General features: G+C 43.4%; 1 protein-coding gene across 11 annotated transcripts in view; it reads right to left on the bottom strand.

Annotated features, from left to right (window-relative positions):
* ARHGAP22 (Rho GTPase activating protein 22) overlaps positions 1-21,874 on the bottom strand; it is a 151,545-nt gene that overhangs the window by 5,569 nt on the left and 124,102 nt on the right. For all 11 annotated transcript variants that reach the window (XR_008824077.1, XR_008824078.1, XR_008824079.1 and 8 more), the window contains 5 exons: positions 18,836-19,043; positions 14,600-14,732; positions 9,840-9,913; positions 7,904-8,025; positions 4,214-5,114 (listed from right to left, as the gene is read on the bottom strand). Coding sequence is in view for 7 of the 11 variants with exons in the window: in XM_056352682.1 (XP_056208657.1) it covers positions 4,214-5,114; positions 7,904-8,025; positions 9,840-9,913; positions 14,600-14,732; positions 18,836-19,043 (1,438 nt within the window). In the remaining 4 variants the exon portion in view is untranslated. The remainder of the gene's footprint in view (positions 1-4,213; positions 5,115-7,903; positions 8,026-9,839; positions 9,914-14,599; positions 14,733-18,835; positions 19,044-21,874) is intronic.

Below are 21,874 nucleotides of genomic sequence, written 5' to 3'. Positions count from 1 at the left end.
TAGATACAAGCTGTTCCACTTAGAGCTAAAATATCTCCATTCTAAGAGAAAGTTTTAGAGGAGGGCACTAATGGCAGTGTCATTAATGTTGAGTTTAAGGACAGAGCCTCCTTGGAAGCTGAAGCCTCCTCTGTTTGTATCTTGAGAGAATATGCTCAAGTGTTAAACAGTGCTTACTTTGGGGCAACAGACTGAATATCTGAGTAGATGTATTCTCAGTAAGGCTGAGTTCAAATATGTAATTCCAAAATAATCTTCTAACCTCTGTTTTCATCCTGATACTGTGTTTCCTGTGTGGAGATCCAATACAGAGAAAAACGTCCTTGGAGCTTAGGTGTAGGCATGAGGTCTCAGTCCTTCCTTACCATCCATTTTACAGTATTTTCTGTAAAGGTCCCCCACTGACTGATGGGGGAATAAAATTTTTTCACACTGTACAAGATTTTACAAAAAACAATATTTCATATGAGGAAGAATCTGAAGAACAAATCTTAAATGTAAGTTGGCACAAAGCTCTAATGCAAGCCTTAGAACTTTTCACTAAGGACGTCAGAGAACAAAGTTCATATTTTTTTGGTTTGAAACAAGTGCCAAAGGCACATCACTTGCTGTCCTCCCCATCACATTTCCTGATTGTAAGACAGGAGTAGTGGTGTTAATACACAGGAGACAGTATAATCCAGACAGGAATTTCTGGTCACTGGAATATGATTGTAAAACTTAGGCTTTTCCTAGGAAAAATGTCTACCCTATAACTTGGGGGGGGGGAAAAAAGAGGAGGGGGGGGGGGGGGGGGAGAAAAACAAAAAACCCAAACGAAAAACAAAAAGATACCACCCCACCTCTTCAGTTCATTGATCGGTATAATACCCAACGGTGAAGCTAGGGTGCCTGGCTTCCCACTGAGACTGTGAATAGGTTGGTTTTAGACAAAGTAAACGACAGTCAAGAAGGGCATGCTACAGACTCAACAACAACAACAACAAAGGATCTTTGTGACAGTACCAGAAGTGTCTACATTCCATTTTGTGACCACCAAGAGGCAATTATGCAGGCAATGCAGTGCATCCCCTTAAACTTCCTTCACACACAGCTAAGGGTGGCAATGTGAACGTTGTGACAACTTTCTAAGCTGTTGGGAAAGTCACATACAGGCATGCTGGTCAAGTCTGGCAGACCACCTGCTGCACAGATAAGCGAACAGAAATGTATACTATGTCTGCAAAAAACTGCCCATCCTGATGAAGACAGACATTCATCGCCCAGGTAGCAGCTGTCTTCTGTAATAGAAGAAGACTCTCCTGAAGCTAGGATGCTTCCTTATGCACCCCCTTTATAACATCTCTGTTACATCCTACAGCGCAGAGCTACCAATTAAATTTTTCCACCACAAAGTTTAGGGGTCAGCTACAGAAGCCTAGACTAGCTGTCCATGTTCTTAAGTTATGTAGGGTCACAGTACTTAACTTACTGTGTTTCTACATACACAACATAATAGTTGTCTCCAAGATACTTCCAGTTTCTTGAGATTCCAAGGTGGTAAACATGGATTACTGAAACTCAACAGAGAATGCCTGATAATTATACTAACCTCGAGGGAGAAAATGCTCTGGAACAGGCTGGTTACAGGAAGGCCATAAAACTTGCCTCCCTCTGACTAAGAGAGAGAAAATGGGCTGTTGATGATGATAAATAACAGCTTCTCCATCAGCAAGTGTTCCTTACCTCTGCCCCAGGCAGGTACTGACTCTGCTTTCCCTCCACTTATATAAGTGCCAACAAAAAGCTTATTTTCCTTCATTAAATCATGCCCTGTTACACACACAACGTTCTGCAAGCCACACAAGCACACACACAATTGTAAAGGAACTAATTATTACTTTTGGGGACTAAATTATCTTCAATAAAATAAAGCTAGTGAGGCATCCCAAAGTTTCCCTGCTAAGCAGCCTTCCTTCTTTGCTAGTTAGCTCCTGTCTTTCCACCGGAGCGGGCTTTCATGCAGTTTCAAAAGGAACATATTTTTGCACATGTAAATTGCTGCAGATATAGTAAAAACATTGCAAAATTTTTGAGAGTTGAAAAACTTGGCTTGAAATTCTTAGACTTGACAGCAAGATCCTTCAGGCTGTAATCCTGAGCAGCTGGAGTCATCCTCTTTAATACAAAAAGGCAGTGATTGCATCTTGCCTGGTTTTATGAAACTATTAGTTCATTAGGCATTTTCCTTTTAGCTACTTTGCCCTGTGAGACCTGGCCAAGTTATAGTCCTCCCCTCCAGCCACAGTGCACTCTGCCCCGTCCCGCTGAGGGGGAGCAGCAGGTGTTAAGAGCTGAAGCAGCTGGAACTGCTCAACAGCTGGAACAAAGAACAGTCTTCCTGGATGCCCCTGGTGTCAACAGCTAAGGCCCCATTGGAACAGTTTTACTGGTAAGAGACGGAAAGTCATCTTTTGCCCCGGGCAACAGGTAAAATGTGCACATACACATTTCCAAGTTTTGCAGCCTGCTCTCCTTCCTGTTTATTGCTCTGTATCCCCGCAACAAGGCTTGCCAGGGCAGCTCCACAGAATTAAATGCAAGGTACATAGCCTCATTTCCCTCCCATTCTGCATCAGTAGGGCATTTTAAAAAAAACCAATAAGCCATGAGCTATCATCCTTATTCACATTATTTTCAATCACACCATGCTAGCAACTGGTGGTATTATCAGCTGTTCTACCTGGAAGACAACAAGGCGAGGGTAAGCTTTTCTCCCACTCTGTGGTGTTAGGTGGGAGAACTGAAACTGCAGCGTGGCCTGATTCTCCTTCCAGCATCACATACCAAGGTGTTACAATGCAAGAGCCAGAAAAGCTGCAGAGGCTGGCAAGACACCACCGTAGGAAATCGTAAAATAAAGCAGGAAGGTAGCAAGTGAAATTCCTACCTTAACAGCTGGCCCACTGGAAGAGATCACAGTTCAGATACATGTTTCAGAAATTACTTCTAACAAGAAAAAAGAGGCAACAAACATAGCCTAAAGCTGTGCTATACAATCCCTATGAACACTCATATGTGCTTCCAGGACCATCTTTGGGAGACTGGAAATTGAGGCATGTAAACACTACCGAAGTTTTAACAAGGGAAGGAGTATTAACGCCTTAACACACAAAGCTGAGAACTCAACTGTTGGTAGGAAATGAGACTACAGCCCTTCTTCAGGGCAAAGTACAGTGCTGCAGAGCCCAGGCCAGATTGTTCTGTATTACTGTATGGTGTGCAGTTTTGCATATGGCTGTATATTAAAACATATTTAATTCATTTAAGCAACAATATTTCATGTGCATATTTCCCTGAGTACTTGCCTGAAAGTCATTCTATTGAGCGCTTACACTCATAAAACCTGGTACAGTAACACACAAATTAATAAATACAACTTTCTAGTTATTAATACTTGATACAGCCCCTGCCCTCACCCGCATCCCTTCTGAAAACTGGGAAGAATTTTTCTAAGCACAGATCTAAAGCACGGCACCGGCAGTTGCAGTTGTGCATTAAACATCAGAGTGAGCAAAGAACTGCACAGTTCATGTATCTGCTGTACAAGCAGCACCTCACTGCTGCTGTGTGCCAGCAGCTGGCCATATAAGCAAGGGGCCACTACAGGTCCATCAAAAATCAAAAGCAAGATTTCTAGACAAGTTCAACACAAAAGGGCTGCTGAAAAAGGTATAGTGAGATGCTGTCCCAACACCACCACACATACACACATCCCCCCAAATCACCTCAAAATCAGTTTCCTGAAGAACAAGAAGCCCTTGGTTTCAGACTGATTTGGTACAAAACTCCACACCCGCACAGACCATCAGAGTTCCTTGGTAGGGCTTGACCACCCTGGGTCACAATCCCTCCCTCCAAGATGTTAAGGTGTTTGCTTTGAGGGCACTAAAATCAGACCAGGGTATTGCCTGTACAGTTCTGATTTCCAGTGAAAACACCAAAAGTGAAATACTGGAATTCCCAGTGTGACAGAAATTCCGGGTTTTTTTATCCTCTCTTAGGTCAGAGAGGGTAAAGTTAGATTCAGAGAGCAGTGAGAAAAGAGCAGAACCAAACCTGCTGTCTCCCAAACCCCAGGTCCGAGAACCTGATACGCTGAGTAGCCCACACCCACATTCAAACAGGGGTAATGCTCAGGCAACTTCCTTGTCCCCCCTGCAGGTGACATTACCTTTTGATACTAGTTTCATACTCAGTCCTCTGTTTGCTCAGTTCTGTCTTTAGCTCCACCACCAAGCTCTGTAGGGCCCTAGAGCATTTGACAGAGTCTCTGGAAGCTGCAGCCAGGATGCTCTGTTCACTGCTGCTGCTGCAGGCTTCAAACCTGTCAGTGCTGTTCTCCAGGTCTGCAGTCTTGACCTCACCCTGAGACAGTGAGCCCTGAGTCATCCACTCGGTTTTGAGAGAGCTTAAAGCAGAAGAGTCACTGGCCCGGCAGGCTGGGCAGCTGCTGACCGAGTCCAGCACAGAGATTTCACATGATGATGTGGACCATGTGGTGCTGGCCATACTGTGTGTGCTAAGGGAGAGGCTGGACGAAGGGACGTTGTCGTAAGTAGAGAGTCTCTGGGAAGAACACGAGTCTTTAACTCGTTCCCCAGAGGCTGTCCGGCGATGGCCCCGGAGAGAGTACAATCCATTCATCAACCAGTTCCCGCTGGAGGAGAGGTTGGGGATATCTAAGGATGAGCTGCCCAGCTTTGGACTCACAGACCGTGCTCCCTGCTGGCGGAAGGAGTATTTCCACGGAGGCAGCGTCTGCCCTCTCTTGTTGGGGCCGGTGGCAGGCTGAGTCAATTTGCCACTGTGCTCTGAGGGAGCGTTTTTCACCACAGGTCCAGGAGTGGCTTCTAGTGACACAGCGTTGCTGGAAGGCAAATGGGCGGGGCTGGGAATGCTGTTCTCCGACCTGCCGTCCTCCCCATCCTCCTCGGAGATCCACTCCACAGTGCTGCGCTGGCGCACAGGCCTGATTTCTAGCTGGCTCCCAGGCACATCTGCCTGAGGAACAGCAAAGATTCGCCCCTGTTCGCTTATCAACACGGTCATCAGGTGCTGAACTAGTGAGGTACCTGTGGGGAGAAAACAAAGGCAAGCAGCTGATGAGATGTGGAAGACCTCAGCCACTCACCCCCTGGCCTGTGAGGTGCCACATGAGCTCCTTGTGAGGGGGCCTCCGTGACCACCATGTGCTGCATAAACAACTGCTCTGGGCCTTTCTGTACAGGACTGCCAGAGACAGGAATTGTTCCCTTTGCTGCACATGCGAGACTGAAGGATGCAGTTGTCAGTCCAGCTCATGATCACTAGCAATGATTAACAAATTGGCTTGCTTAAGGACACCTTTAAGGACGACAGAGGAGGAGGACACCTGAAAAGAAGGGCATGACTGTACCACACCAAGCCATGGGGTTTAGAGCCAGCATCAGTCTCAGTGTTTGCATCCCTGCAGGACAGCATAGTCCTGTGCTGAGACGCATGCCGTACCTGAACACACTAAGCTATTTTCTGGGATGGAGCACCTCTCTGTCCAGCTTCCAAAACCAGCAGGTTTCACCAACTATGTTGCACCCAGTTTCATAGTCTTAACAGGCCCAGAGCTACTGTTTACTGAAAAACCAGAAATTTCAGCTCAGGCCTTCTGCTATAAGTGTATAGAGAAACTTGCAGAAAGTATGACATCTGTATCATACATGCACCTGCACAAAGTGTGCAGCAAGTACAGAAACTACTTAAAATTATTTAAATCCACAGAAATGAGTTGCCATTGTTTTCCAGTTGTGGGGTAGACCATTATGAACTAATCGAGAACACCACTTACCAAACCTAATACAGAGCACTTTCTGCAAAAGAGGAAAATTTTAAAAAGAGTGAATATGTAATTCTATCTTTTAAGTATTATCTGAGATAATAAGACCAAGATACACATCTTGGTCTTATTATTCAATAATTCAGGCTCCTATTTTGAAGATATTCAAAATAGGACCCTGAATTTAATAATGAGATTTTGGCCTGACAGTGAGAGGTACTGAGCTTACCTATAACTTCTGTCTTATGTTTGCGGAAGCAGGGACAGAAATAAACCTCTCTGGAGATAAGGCCATTCGTAATAATTTAGCTGTCAAACTTCAGATGTTTCTATTTGAAATGCATGGGTTAAATTTGAAAAGAGATGTAATTAAAGTGGGTTTTGTTAAGAACTGGCAGCAGTATTTTTCTGTATCAGTTGATTTAGCAGGCCTATCTTACCCTGAAGCTAAAAAAAATGTACTGAGTCTTTCTACTTCTCCATTATGTCTACTTAATCAATCTTCTGTCCTCAACTAACAATAAAAAAAAAACACTGCAATTGCTGTTGCTTATGAGTATAATGATTAAGTCTAAAAACCCTGTCACTGGGTTCCCCATTTTTCTACAGTTCAGGTCTGTGGTAATACAGAATTCCAGGTCAGGTCACCGTAGTATTTTTATATGATGGTTAGGAGAGACCATGAGACCACAGCATGTGGCACCTGTGCCACCTACACACAGTACAAGCACCGCTGCCATCAGCTGAACTGTCTGATGAAATGCCCGAGTCATCTGTACCAACTGACCAAAAAGCACGTGGTTGGCCAAGGTTGTAAGAGCCTTACCCACGCCGGCCAGCTGGCCACTAGGGGAAGTCACAGCATCACTCAACAGATGGAGGTTTCCGCTATGCCCACCTTTGCAATCCTGAATAACCCAGCATCTGCTCCTGCACTCCCTTTTTCTCCTCCCCACAATTTTGTGCCTTCCCTGCTTTGAGGGTAAGGTCTCAAAGCTACCCTTAATAATAATGCCCATACCCTGCGGCAGGCTTCAAGACCTTGAACAACTATAGTACGTCAGGCCATACTCTGAAGTTGGCCTGTTACCTTACATTGAGCTGCCACCTGTGGGGCACACATCTGCAGTGCCTTTCAGAGGTCACCTGTGCAGAGCTAAAGGCACTGCTGCTCCTAAGGCGTGATAACGCTCTTGTTCTGTGAAGGATTTTCATCACACAGAACACCACATCAGCTGTCCTCTACAGTCAGGGAGCAGTGACAGGTTCAGACATCCTGGGCACAGTATCTCCATCTATACCTAATGCTGGATGGATCCACCAATTCTTTTTGCAGGCTTGCCAGGATCACACAAAATTGAATGCAAAGACCCTGCTAAAACTTGCACCAGAGTAGTGCTCCAGTGCCACAACTGGGAGAGGGGCTGTATCCCAACCCTAGTGTCAGCCAGCCAGAGATCATCTCCTGGGCATTCCCTGACCCACACGGAGGTAAAAATTTTCAAGCTTCAGATTTTTACATCCAAAAGTAACAGTGATTTTCAACTTACTCTTTTAGTTCTGTGAAGTTCTGACCCATATGCAGCCTGCTTAGAAGACAGCACTTCTAAGACATGTAGTTATAGCCACTGTGACACAGCAAAAACTAGAGTACCTGCTTCATTGTGACCTGGATGTCCTTTACAGGTAGCTGTCTAACCACCGAAATGCACCGGTACTAAATGGTAGCAGTTTGGTAATTAAACATGATACTTCTGAAGAATATTTGAGCTTTCATTGCAGCAGTGGGTTCAAAAAGAGTTTCACATAACAACCTGCAACAGGGCACAGGGGTCTCCATGTAGTGGAGAGGAGAGACACCCAGGCCAGTGGTGAGTGGGATAACAGAGGCCAGCCGGTACATCCCCTCACAGGCACTGATGAAAGGGATTGCTTGACTTGTTGCTGACTGTGCAGTCAAGTGATACGGCTACCAATGAATGTATGCCTTTCAGAATACTCTTACAGCCCCAAAACACAGGTGGTGTGTTACCTCACAAAAGTGGTACCTACCTTCCATCATAGTCACTGGATCTTCCATTTTGGGCCGTAATATATTTGGTCCAAATACTGTAGCCAGGTTCTGGACACTCATCTTGTTAATGCTGGAGTGAGCCTGAACTTCATCAAGGAACCTTGAAAAGCCCCCCCAGGAAAATCAAAGGAGAGGAGTAAGTCACTCAATTCTCAGACTGTAGTCATTCTGAGGCAGGAACCGTTTTGTCCTATCTTTATACAATTCTGATACCTGAAATGCTTCTAGGGACTAACGCAGCTTAGATACTAAGTAATAACCCCAGGTCCCTCCTAGTGTATGAACAAGAGTGGACCGGATGGTTTCTGCCAAAAGTACCAGTCTACCAGGGATCCAGCCTTCAAATCGGTACGATAGAACAGACTTTCACATTTTTATAGGAATTCTCCAATTACACAGATTGACTTCTGCCAGTTTTCACTTACAGATATAAAAGAGGTAAAAAGACATTTCACTCATCTTCTTGTCCTAGAACTAGCAGCCTATGGAAAGAGCTTTGTGGCTTGAATTAGCAAAATACAGGTAAAGAGGTAACCCAAATGCTTCTTGTGAATGCATCAGCTGGGCAAACACCAACACAAGAAAAGACTGTGCAAGCCAAAGGTAGCACATGAAAAAGTCCAGACAGACTGGCTATCTATATGTATGAGCTGGAAATCAGCAGAAAGTTTCTAACAGTTCATGTTCTGTAATTTGGAACAAACTCCCAGCAGGAGTTGTACTAAGAGAAAGGCTGTAACAAACACCTAAATAGCTTGTATCTAATTAGCCAAGTTGTAAAAAGGACTACATGACATGCAGACCTACAACAGCAGAAAATAGGACTAGGTGGCCTCAAAAGTTAAGTGTACATTGTTTCCTAAACTGTTGTTATTTTTTGGATGATTGGATGGGTTTTGGCAGCAGGAAAAAGATTTCCTTGTCATTCTGCACTACTTGGGAAACTTTTGAATGCTGCTACTTGCAGCATGACTTTTCTAGGCATTCCCCTTTTTTTCTGTGGCTTTGTCCTGTGGCAGGCAGTGTGCTGAGACCCAAGAATCCTCAGTTCTCTTCACCAAGTCAGAAGCAAATTCTACTTGCTTTTCCTTTCCCCAGTTCTTCACTTAGAAACATGCGTATATTCCACTGCTTCATTCATGTTCTGAGGTGCTCAGACATTAAAACAAATGGCTATAGAAGCACATGGTGAAGCAAAATAAATGTTCTAAAGCATACAAAAATACACTTAGGAAATGCTATCTGTGTGCACTTGGGAAGGGTTTGACATCTCTTGAATAATTCATGGACTTCATATCGGTGTTTGTGTCTACTGTCTGCTCTAGAAGTGCAAATCCCACTGGCCATAAAGGGACTGACTACCACGGAGACTAGAATACAACATAAAGTTCACTACATTGTATCTAAGGTAACAGTCCCTTCCAGCTCCCAAAACAGGTTCCAGCCCACTTTGCAAAAACTGGGAGAGTCAGCAGAGAGGTGAGGAGAGAGAAGGCTGCAGAGTCCCTGATGCTCCAAGAGGAAGCCATTCCCAATCCACTTCTAAACCTGAGCTGAGGACAGACTGGCTATTCTGACTGCATCTGCTACCCATCCTGTGTCATAAATCTTCCAAGTGTGCAGTACTTGTAAAAAATGCCTTTCTTTACTGGTTCTTTTAAGTGCTTCTGAAATAATACATTAGTATCATTCATGCCTGCTGCCAAGGCTGTCGGTGACAGCAATTTGCTTGGCTGATGCTCTTGGACAGACCTTCAGGCAGGCTGCTCCTTCACCTCCACATGTTTTATAGGAGCAGTAACTTACATGTAAGTGATGTTTAAATATTCATACTTTCAGAGTATATTATTTGCATATAAGACTGAGCCTCACAAAACTTGGTGACTTTTCCAAGTGTTAATTAATTTCACTTACTTGCATATGTATTTGAGGAGGTTGTAGTTGGCTTGGGGCAAATTCTTCACCTGTTTAACCAGTTCCTGGGTACCCTGAGGAACAGAAAAAACAAGGAGAGCTATTAATATAAGTGATGCAAAGCAGACATGACTTTTTTCTTCAGTACTATGAAGTCCTCTTTCCAGAGTCAAAACTCTGAACAACAAATGATAATGTAAGGAGGCTTTGCTTTATAAAAGGTGTCATCCAGTGTGTTGTGCCTTACCAAAACCCCAATGTCCAGAACTTTATTCAGTTCTCAAATTGAGTGGAAATTCTCCTGTCAGCTTTAATGGTTGACGTAGAAGCCTTCAATTAGCAGGGGCTGCTAGCCTTCAAAGTCTGCCCACTGGCATTGGTATAAATGTACCAGCAAAGTGCCTTTTCAGCACCTGGACTATTTGAAACATTGAGGCATTGAGTGTAGGATAAATACAGTGCAGTAATGCTCAACTGAGCAGAAAAGAGTTTTTTCTTAAAAAGCAAAATGACATTCCAATTCAACTACCTCCTTTTAAACTACTTGCTTACATTTGCAGTCATTCTGACCTGTGACATACTTCCTCATAAAATTTCTGCCTTTACATTAAAAGGTAAGATGAGACATCTGCTGGAGGAATGACTTAAACCCTGAAGCTACTTAAATCACCTAATTAAAACTTCTGACTCAGAAGGCTATTGTCCCTCCACAGTCCCAAGCATCATTTGCTTGCTCTTGTCAATGCTGCAGTTGCCCTGGAGATTTGCTTATTTTTAAAGACAATTAAGCCTTTTGTGGGAAAACAGATACCCAAGCATGTTTGGGAAGAGTGATAGCTGCTAACTAATGGTGGAGAAATTCCAGAAGCAGCTGGTTCCAAGCCAAAGAAGTGCAGCTGAACATTCATTTCAAACTTTCCTTGATTTTTTAAGTGCTGTTAGGCAGGGAATTCTGTTGGCCACCCTTTTGCAAGATCTTCCTGATTTCTCTGGTCCACACAAGTCAGAAAGATCCAGAAAGCAGTCTGTATTCCTGCCTCCATCCTTAATGTCCTAATGTATAGACACTTTTTTATTCTATATGTCCCAACGTAAAAAAAAGCCCTCTAGTAAAACCCAGGCACTTAAGAAGAATTCTTAGAAGCACTAAGTCCTTTTTAATGCCTTAGCTTAAACATTATGCTGATTTAACAGTGACAACAATGAAGACACTAAGAAAAGACCAGTCCCTTAAAAATCTCAATCCTCTTTTTAAACTTCTAAAAACTTTTGAATTAAGGTCATCTGCTGCTGATGTGAAGGTTAAGGTCAGTTGTTTAGGTCATCCAGCTTTCAAGTGAGGAGTTTGAACTAGAAATAGGTGAGCTAACAGACCTAATTCCCTGTTGAATTATGCTCTGTAACCCGATTTATTTCAAATACAGAAATCGGGATTATATTTTTGCACTGTATTTCAAGTGCTCTGAGTTAAAATACTATGGCTCCACTGGATGGAAGAAGGGGCTTTGGAACAGAAACTGCAGGCAGTTGTGACCAGCTGGAAACATAACGTAAAGGTTCAAGGTGCTACCTGAAACAAAAAAGGTTCTAAAAATTTATCATCCTTACTTTGTCATGAGGAATCACAAACGTGGTGTTACACAGAGAGTATCTTCCTATTTGTCACGGTGCAAACACTTGCCAGGTTAAAAAAAGCTCTCTACTGCTGCAGCAGCATCTGTCAGGTCTGCCACAGATCTGTACCACCAACCGCCTCACCAACAGGTGGCAGAAGGCTAAGCCTAGTTAACACCACAGCAGAAGTGTAAAGGAAAATGCAAGCTAGAAAACGGCTGTGTTATTAACAAATAGCACTGTTCATGCTTATGGCTGCAGCCTAGCAAGCAACAGAGGCTCTGCACTGTCATTCGTCATGGTATTTTGCAGTAATAACTCTTACCTCCTTGAAAATGCTGCATGTCTAATTTACCACAGAAGCGTGCTTTCCAAGGAATAATCCCAAACCCAAGGATTTTGCAATGTGTGTAACAGATCAGCACCAATTAGGAGCTTCTAGCTGAGCTGGAAAACCAGCAACACTTCAGATGCTCACCCAAATTCAGACCCTCTTTAAAAATTCAAAGCCCATATGCTTAGCCCACTGAACTACTGTGTGTATCTCTAGAGTACAGGCAGCGGTGGAGGCTAAAATACGACCATGTCAGGTCAGCTCAGACTCAAATGAATTTTTAGAGATATGAAGATCTGTCATTCATTCTTACTGTAAAATTGTTTTTCATTTTCAATCCCTTCTCCGAACTAGTTGGGATCAGACTCAGATCTTTTTTAACACTGCAGTCCTGCTGAGATACCTGGAAGCCTCAGCACAACCCAAAGGCCTCTGTTATGTATCTGTTTGCATTCCCACACCAGAGATTACTTGGGTGCAGAATGAAGATGAACAGCAGTCTGAATGAAAATGGAAAGCCTAGGGCAGTGCTGAAGTATTTTTTGCTGCAGATGGAGATTAGGCCACGCTAACATAATAATTCCTGTCTATGGCCACAATGAAGCAGCATAAGATGCCAACAATTTTATCTGAATGGCTATTTTGCCTTAAGTAATTCTGTTTTTATGGGGGGGGGGGGGGGGGGGGGCAGGTATACAAAACTAAAGAAAATTGTATTTTGAGTCCAAGTCTCATTCAAAACTTCCAAGTGAAAAACAAAAACAAAATAGTACTTCAAATTACAATAATATTTTATTTTGTTTCCAAATACTTTTTCAAAGTGAAACGTTTGATTTTGAAATTCCCTGCTTATCATTTTGTGCTAAAAAATTATGATTTCAATGCAACCACATTTTTGAGTAGGGCTATTTTCTATGTGGGAGGTGAATCAGGCCCTACAGGCTGAGTATGACTTTGTGCTACATTCTGCTCCGCGTGCTACTGTGCACGTACAGCCTCTCCACCCCTGGTGTATGCACTCCACCTTCCTTTCTGAAAAAGTAAACAGCCCTTGTTGAGGTTCCAGACTTTTCTGACAAAAAAAAAATAATAGATGAAGCTTATGTTTACAACAGCATCTTAACAAGACAAATTTGTGCTATCAGCAGTAGCCTATTTTGTAAGCCTTCATTTTGACTATCTAGTGCTCTTCATCACCTTTCTAATCCAAAGAGAATACTGCACTACAAGTCATTTGAGTCTGGCCTTGCTCCCACAAAACCAACACAGATGTTGCTTCCCAAACTGCTGCAGCCTGTGCAGGCAAAATCAGGCAAACTACATAGTTAATAAGCTGAGCAGTGATACACAATTATGTTTGCCCAACTTGGCAGCATCTCTAACTCTTGTGCAATAGTGCTTAATGGATCTAAAACTTCCCAGTCTGCACATATCATGACCAAAATGAAACCAGCTCCACTGCCTTAGAATTGCTGCCATTTCTTGTGAAATCCACCATTGTGCTGTTTGCAGCATAGTACCCTGCAGAGATGCCGGAGTTGACTGAGAATAAGGCAGAAAATGAGCAAGTTTTAGAGCTAGTAGGCACGTACCTATACTATTAAAAGACAACACTAGTGCACCGGCACATTGATGTGGCTGTGTCTAGGATGCAAATGCATATCCATGTGCAGTAATACACTGTGTCATGTACAGAAATTTGCTTTCTTAGAGTTGGCTAGAGGATACATCATGTGAGTACAGATAGTGGAAAACTTGCTTTTTATCCATAAAAAATCGACATTACCAGATATGCTACGTTTGATGCATGCAAGCAAGCAAGCATCTTCCTATGGGCATCATAAAGGACTTCTGCCGCAGAGTCTTCTGCCACTTGAACTAAAGGTGAACCCCAAGCTCTTTTACAGTCCCCACCAGAGACAAAGATATGAGCATGCTCTTGAGGCCACACAGAGAAAAGGGACAGAACTCTGGACTACGACTTACAAGCCCTCAGGCCTTTGCTTCTTTAGCTGACACTAGTAACAACCTTTACAGCTTCTTTAAATCTCTGTTTTAGAAGGTGGCACAGTTCCACCCACATTAGACCAGATCCAACGTGCCTTTGCAGTCAGCAAGGAGCTCAGGCATCACCACAAGAGGAACAATATGGATGAAACAGATCAATCAATCATATTGTAAATTATCCTGCTCCTCCCAAGCAGTGAATCAAAATTTCCATGATTGCCACAGACTTGGAGGTTTTTGTCAGCCCCTTCCCTTGCCTGGAAACCAAAGAGAGGAACATCGTAAGAAGGTTCTGGCAAAGTATTCTTAGCATTATTTTCCCTGTTTTGGGATAATATAATAGCCTGCCCTTCTGCAGTGCCTTTCCTCTAAGAAATACAAAGACCATCACACTGATCAATGCCTCATCCACCAAAAACTTGGGAAGCAGAACATGCTGTTCCGATACATGAAACTGAAAACACAGGGAAAGGGAATGACTTCATACAGCTTGCTAATGAGTTAACAGCAAGGCTGGGAAAGGAACCCAGATATCCTGCCTTACATCTCTTGCTCATTATGATACAGAACAGCTTTGTTCAGAAGAAAGAAGCACCAGGCTAAAGACTTCAAAAAATTCCTGTTTCAAGCAGGAGTCTGTGATATTAATGTCCAATTCATGATTTCAGGAAAATTCAGGGGAACATTCCCAGGAACTTCATTGATTTGAATCAGGACTGAAGAGTGATAAGAAGAAAGCTGTACTAAATTGAGTCTTAGGAACAACATTTGAGGTAGAAGAATGCAGATTAGAAGGATCACTGACCTCTCCCTCATCTTTTGAGAGTAGCTGTCCGCAAGAAAGAAAGTCTTCATATTTGGCAAAGGGGATGACAGGCTCTGGCAGCTCTCGAAGGTAAAGCTTCAGGAGGGACGCCACAGTGTGAACATCTGTGTTGCTGCAATAGAGAAGAGGGAAGGAAATTTAGAAACCCACACTACCCCAAAGGTCGACGCCTTTCGTTTGGGGTGCATCAAGGTCCCTCTTAGGGACAGGGACAAAGTAGGCATATGTAAGGAAGCTGTTCTGCCACATGTTTGTACTAGGCAGGAGGGTGTCTACCTAGGAACAGTTGAAATCTCCCATTTTGTCAAGATACAAATGCATCTCAGGCAATATGGGCAGTGGAAGGGATACTGCTTAAGGTAGAATGGTGCTGTGGTTCCTCAGTCAATGTGGATCAGGAATGTGAGCAATGCAGTCCAGCAAAGTGCACAGTGATCACAGAGCACTGGACAACAGAGCTCTGGATCCTTATGCAATCACACATAACCTCTGATCCTCTCACTGATCCCTCCTGCCTGATATGCTCCCCAGACAGCACCCATGTTTGTCTGATGGGCTAGGCTCCTAGGTGTCCTGGTCAGTCATTCAGAAAAAATGCAGGAAGCTATATTTCCTCCAGGCCCTCTATTGTGATTTGGCATGGTGGCATGGCTGTGGTCACATCTCCTTCCCCAGGCTGGGTTATCTGGCATTTCTTAGCCCATGTGTTATGCTGGGATATCAACTTGTCTTTTCTTTCCCACTCCAGGAACTTCTTTTTCCTCTTCTCTCTCTGCTTTAAGTTGGGGTTGAGGTGTCAGGTGCCATGATGAAGATGCACCTGTTGTTCTTTCCTTTCAATTTCTGCTTTTGATGTATGGCGATACCTCTCCCTCATTCCAAGTCTCCTCTGGTATAACTTGGTTAATTTTTGCAGATGATCTCCTCAAAGGTTTCGATCATTGGAAGTTCAAATAGATTCTGTCACCAGCTCCTCACTACCCACCATTGCCCTGACGGTCTTTTAAGAACTCTGAGAAAAACATACCAGTAACCATTGGGCAACAGAACTTCACATCCTCACCTCTAAGAGCTGAATCTCTTCTACTTGGTATGTTTTTAAGCAGTTTTGGAACACACATTTAAAACAAAACAGGAAAAATTACAATAGGAAGCTGCCAGCAGCTGCCACTTGCTACTAACCCTGATAATGCTGTTCCTATTAAACAGCTCCATCATAGTTGAGAATACCATAGTTCCACATAGTGGTTTTTTACAGGAGATTATAAATGCTTTGCAAATGAGGACAGTACCCTTATTCTTTTTTTTTAGTATGGAGTTTCAGCCATGGATGGTGTATGGTGGATGACTAGCACTCAGAAGCAAAGCCCAGACAAAAGTTTCAGGTCCACTGGCTGTGGTTAGTGTTTCATCCACAAGGCCATGTGAAATCCAGCCAAATTTTCAGTGGTATGGAACTGCAATAGGAGCAGGCTGCTGTACGTGCTTCCAAAACAGCAACACCTGTCTTTCATAAGAACATACATATGCATTTAAAACCCAAATTGGAAAAGCATTTTAAAAATAAATATTTTAATTATCAGTCATCCCAAAGACCTGATCCACCATGGGGCAGGCAGGCTTTAACATTTTTAAGATCACCATAGATACAGAAGGCAGCTAAGAGCACTCACTGCAACTGGGAAAAAAAAGAATATTCTTTTCAGTGTACCCGACTTGGAAACAAGTATATAGATTTCAGACTTGCAGAAAATATTTGCCACTGCCTAGGCATCCCAGGCCATACATGGATAGTTTTAGTTACGCATAGAGAAAATTATGCTTGTTAGGAGGAAAAGCATTTCACTTAGCCAGGGTGGAACTGGCTTTCCCTTATCTCTCTCTGTGACTACACACATCAAAGACTAGTGTTGGGCCTACAAGTCACAGTGGACGTGGTGGAAAGAGAAAAAGGTGATTTCTGGGGGACTCTCAGCTGCCACACTACTCAGATACCCCTCTGCTTGCCTCCTTTAATTCTGTACAGAACCTTCAGTTATCACATTTCAAATCAACTACCCTAAAGGCAGGCATTCCTTCGTGGAGATCTTTACTGCCTCTGTTAAAGGTGAGACTTAGCACTGATCTATTTAGCCAGTGCAAATGTCTATGGAAATAAAGGTGCTTTATCCTTTAAGAATGCTGGGGGGAGGCTCTGTTTAGATTAAGGTAAAACATGAAAGTGAAACTGTCATTAATTCTTTCCGTAGATTCTCCTGTTCCAGATTACGAGTGTTTTCCAAAATAACTTTGTTCACTTTCACATGAATTAAGGTAATCGTAATTCTGAACTAGAACATTCAGACATTCAGTTAAAAATACAGAGATTTTGTTTAAGAAAAGATGAAGTGAGAGAATTTGACAATTTCAAACTTTACTTTTTCATGAAAATATCTCTAAATATTTGACACTTCCATTTAGAGAGCAAATACTGACTGTGGTTAAGAATCAAAGAAAGGAGGATGGGTGGTCTGGGAAGCTGAGGGGAGGGAAGAATTAGAAGAATGTTCCAAATAAACTCTAAGGATATTCTTCCCAGGATGAGACCAAACACTGGTGCCCTTGCAGGAGAGTGCTAGCTCTTCCTGCAGCAGTAAGCAGGGATGCTATTGGCAATGTTTACACTGGCTGCAGCTCCAGGGGAAGTGATTCCTTAGGTTAATGTGCTGGCAATATATCAGATGCTCCCTGCATCACCTGGGAAAGTGGTACTAGTGAGTTCCAGCAAGAAATGGAGCCAGGTGTCCAAGTCAAGATCACAAATCTGATCCCACTTTTGACCTGTGATAGTGATTGGGTCAAATTTACACAATGGCCTTGGGTGCAAATATGCCTGGAGTTCAAGATCTCTGTTAGAGTCAAGGCCCATTTCTCAAAGCACTGTTTAGGTTGGCACTATGCCAGCCTTCACCCTGGGTAGCACATACATATGAGATGGGGAAGGAAATGTTGGTTGCAAAGTACAGACAGGATTTGGCTGCAAGGGGCCTGAAAGCATGCACCTTCCTGGTGATTTGACTGCCTGTACTCAGGGTCAATGCAGAGATAGTGCAGCTCAAGAGCTGCCCCTCTTCCCTTGCTGACCTTGGATGGAGTGCTCTGAGCCAGGGCTGACAATTCCCGTGGGAGCTGATGCTCAGCTGAGCCTCTACTGTTTGTCCTGTCTGAACTACAACTCCCACTGCCTTACAGCCATGTCGGTGCCTGGCCACAGACCCTGTTGATCTGGACCGGGACACTGGCTCATGGACAGATTACTTAGCCAGATCTCAAACCTGCCTCGTCAATATGGACTTGCCTGGTGATCACTGGACTGTGTCACAGCCTCTGCCAGTCTGTTACCACACTTGGCTCCTGGCTCACCCTGCTTTGCAGAGCAGCTGACCCTTGCTGCTCCCTGATATTGGCATGGTTAGTAGGATAAAAAGACAGCTAGCATGTCTGTGTACCAGGCGAGGAGTGATTACATCAACATTTTTATACTAGGAAGAAAAATGCAAAATTGCCGTTTTTATTTCAGAAACATTTGACTCAAGTTTTGTTGAAAATCAAAAGATACATTCAGTTTTGAGACAACTGTTCCATCTCAGCTACTGAAATTGTAGATTAAAAAAAAAAAAATCATTTTGGCCAAGAATTCTTCTAGGGTCAGAAAGTGTTTTGTTATGACATGCTGGCCAATTCTATATGTTGCATGCATAACAGCCAGAGAAGATGTGTGAGATGATGGCGACTATTCTGAAGCCTGGTGACAAAGGAAGGAGCAGAGCTGAGATACTGCCCCTGGGTAGATCTGCTGTGGTTGTGGCAAGGGAGAATACAACATCTGAAAGCAGTAAAAGCTTAGTTTACCTCCTTCACATCCATTTCTATGGTGGCATCCCGCCAACTGCTGAGTATGGCACACCCAAATCTAGCAATGCATTTCATTCAACATTTGCTGAAACTGAAACACTGGAGTAGCCCTATCTAGATTAATGGGATAATTTTTTCCCTCTGCTCAAGCACTAAGCTGAATGAAGACCTCCATAGCCAACACCATGCAGGAAAAAGCCCCAGTGGCACTTTAAATTAAGGCAAGAATGGTGTGGAAAGAGGATAGCCTCTGCAGGGCCATTCCTGCCAGATTTTACCTGCCACAGATAAACCAGCCTGAATCTGGTGATGTCAACTCACCTGTCAAAAAGGGGCTTCTCTCCACAGTCAAAAGAATCCTGCAGATCTTTGACAAGGTTGGCTTGGCCAGGGAGCCGAAAGAGCCCTTCCTCTGTAAGACCTCGTTCCCGAATAAAATCCACACATTGTTCCACCAGCAGTGGGGCCAAGCGTTGCCCATACTTTCTCTCATACTGTACGGTGTCCTCCAATCGCTGTCCAAAGATCCCTGCCAACAGAGAGCAAGAGAAATATCTGGGTGTCAACTTAAACTCTTCTTGAGCTACCACTCAGGGCATAAAATGAGGGAAGCTCACCAGGAGAAGGTGAACCTCTGTGAAGGCCCAGTTTCAAGCAGACTCAGAAGAAAAAAATTATTTTTAAAACCGAGAATTACATGCTGAGTTTTTTGCCTGCTTAAGAGTGCTTCAAACTAATCTCTGCCCTAAGCCAGTTTGTGTCTCATTACGCACAAGGAAGGTGGGGTTAAGATTATATTTGTGGTTATCTGCAGCTGTGCTGAATCTGGATTAAGTAATTATACTGCCATTGCATCTTCTGCCCCAAGAATGCCAAAACAAAGGCTACATTGACTTTATGGGACACAATTCCTTTCTGAAGGCACCCACCTCTTCGCTGTTACACAGTTGCCCTTAACAGTTTGCAGCTGCCCAGCTCAACAAGAGCAATCCTCCTAGCTGGGGATTGCTAATGTGACAGAATACAGTTGTCAACAGTAAAACTGGCTGTTGTGAAAATCCCCCACCATATCCTGCAAGCTTTGCATGTCTATTTCTTTTTCTTTAATTAAAATTGGTGAATGAAAATTAAAACACAGAATAAAATGCATGCAAAATACATTGCCCTTCCTACTAAAATGTGTACACTGTACTTCTTGCACCTTGAAAATACTGGAAGCACTGGAGACTCTAAAAATAGACTGGCCTAGGTAATTAAAGTCAGATCTACTGTAGACATATATCACCAAGTATGAAGCACTGTCTCTTTCTCTTTAGGGAAATTGGAGTTCCTGGTACCTGCTGCTGAATGCCACTATTGGCACCAGGTATGTTTGACAACATGGAAGGGGCTCAGGCTGTAAGACCCAGAGATCTTAGCTCAGTCCCTGCCACTAGGAGAGTGCTCCATCTGAAAGAGCAGCCACTGAATTGTATTCTGAAACCCTAACTCTAGCACCCTACAATGTGTGGCGGAGTTCGGGAGGATAGCATCCAAGTTAACCATATTTTGGTAATAAGAATTCAGTAAAAAAATTCCATAATCTACACAATATAAGATAAGACCAGGCCTATAGCAGACAGGAAATTCTATTCAAAGGTTTCTCAAAGGAACAGCAAGCCCTCCACTGATATGAAGGAGCTTTAGATCATGCACTCAGCAGTCAGTTAATCCTGCAGGTCTGAAAAAAAACCAGCATGCAATATTGGAGTTACACTGTATTCACAAGCAATAGCCAAAAGCAGTGTTTAATGGATGCATGCATGCACTTATACAAGGCCAGGGGACTTGGTTTTCCTAAGGCACTGCTTATGTTCCTGCTAGCAATCATATTTTCTGGTTTTTAGGGCTATATTCATGGGAGGATAATAACTTCTGGTAGGAGGCTTCCTAACCTCCATTCACTGTCATTCATGGGAGACACCATGCCAAACCATAGCTGCTTTCTATATTTAGTCCAACCCTGCTGAATCCTCAGTGAAATAAACCTTTTACAACCAGTTTCAACTCCCTGAATGAAATACGCAAGAAGCATCCTGAAGTCCAATTTTCCTTTCCCTGCCAGTTTGTTATACAATAGAAGACAGAAACCTTCCTTACCACTGTAGCCTACACAACTGCTTTACAGTGTCAGAGCTGAAGGGCCATGAAAAGTTTCAAAGAAAATTCCCTCCTTATCCTGTCAGGAGGGCATGTCCTGGAGCATGGGTGTGACTTACCTTTATCACTGTGAACATTGGCTTTCTTGCAGAATAAAGGCTTTCTAGTTCTCTAATCTGTTTGAATTTTCACTGAGATGGGTGTCTCTGAAGTCACATTCTAGGACAGGGAATCTCTTCCTGGTTTTGCACAGGTTGCTTTGTAATCTCATCACATAATCCCTGCTGTCATGAGAGGGCACAGCAGAACTGCTTGGTGTGTGGGGCTCAGCATTGTCAAACTGTTTCCAGGGCACTTACAGAGGCTGGAAAGCCATGAAAGAGCAACTTTTTCCACCAAGTTTCTCAGCTAACTTCCAAATCCAGATCATAGCTGAAAAAGTGAAGTGTCCACGGCCTGTTCATCTCTCAGCCTCTCTGCTTATAGGGGACGAACTCTCAATATTGCATATCATAGTAAATACACACAAGAATGATCCAGCTAACAAGAAGTGCAAGCCAATTGCAGGCCCCTCAGCTGTGAAAAGCTGAGCAGGAACATGTGTCCTGCAGGACACCTGTCCAACTTCCCTCGTGTTGTTCTGCTAGTGACCATTTCCCTTTCTTCTTCTGACCTGAACATTTGATCCTGGGACACAGGCCAATGCAAACCAGAGTTCTTCAGTATGAGTTGCAACAAGTTTGGGTCAGACCCTTAGACACAAAAACCTCCATACGCTATCATCAATCTCCAGCCAGACTTCCTCCCACCAAATCCATCTATTTCCTTAAAATACATATTTTGAGTATTCTTGAGTATATATACATAGTATTCACTCTCCTACATGCAAGACGCAGAGGTTTAGAAAGGTCAGGCTGTGGTAGATGCCAGGGCAATTACAGGATACAAGTCCTGTTTTCTCAGATCTCTACATGTTGAATCACAGCCGTTTCCTAAAGGGCCTGTTTAGAGAAGGCTCTGGGAAAGAGGTAAATGCTCTTGCATTCCCCAAGTACAGGGCACAGACATCATGTTTTTTCCAGAAATTCATGCGCTGCTGTTCTAGACTTAACTAAGAGCAAGGACAAGGGCAGTGTCAGACCCACACATAAGCAAGCACACACAAAACTGCATGCATAATCTCCACTTGCAGTGTGAAACTTTGTCTACTTTTCCCTGGCC

The sequence above is a fragment of the Falco biarmicus genome, chromosome 9, assembly GCF_023638135.1.
Source record: "Falco biarmicus isolate bFalBia1 chromosome 9, bFalBia1.pri, whole genome shotgun sequence".
Lineage (NCBI taxonomy): Eukaryota > Metazoa > Chordata > Aves > Falconiformes > Falconidae > Falco > Falco biarmicus.
Note: the sequence above shows the minus strand (reverse complement) of the source record. Positions and strands in the feature narration are given on the sequence as shown.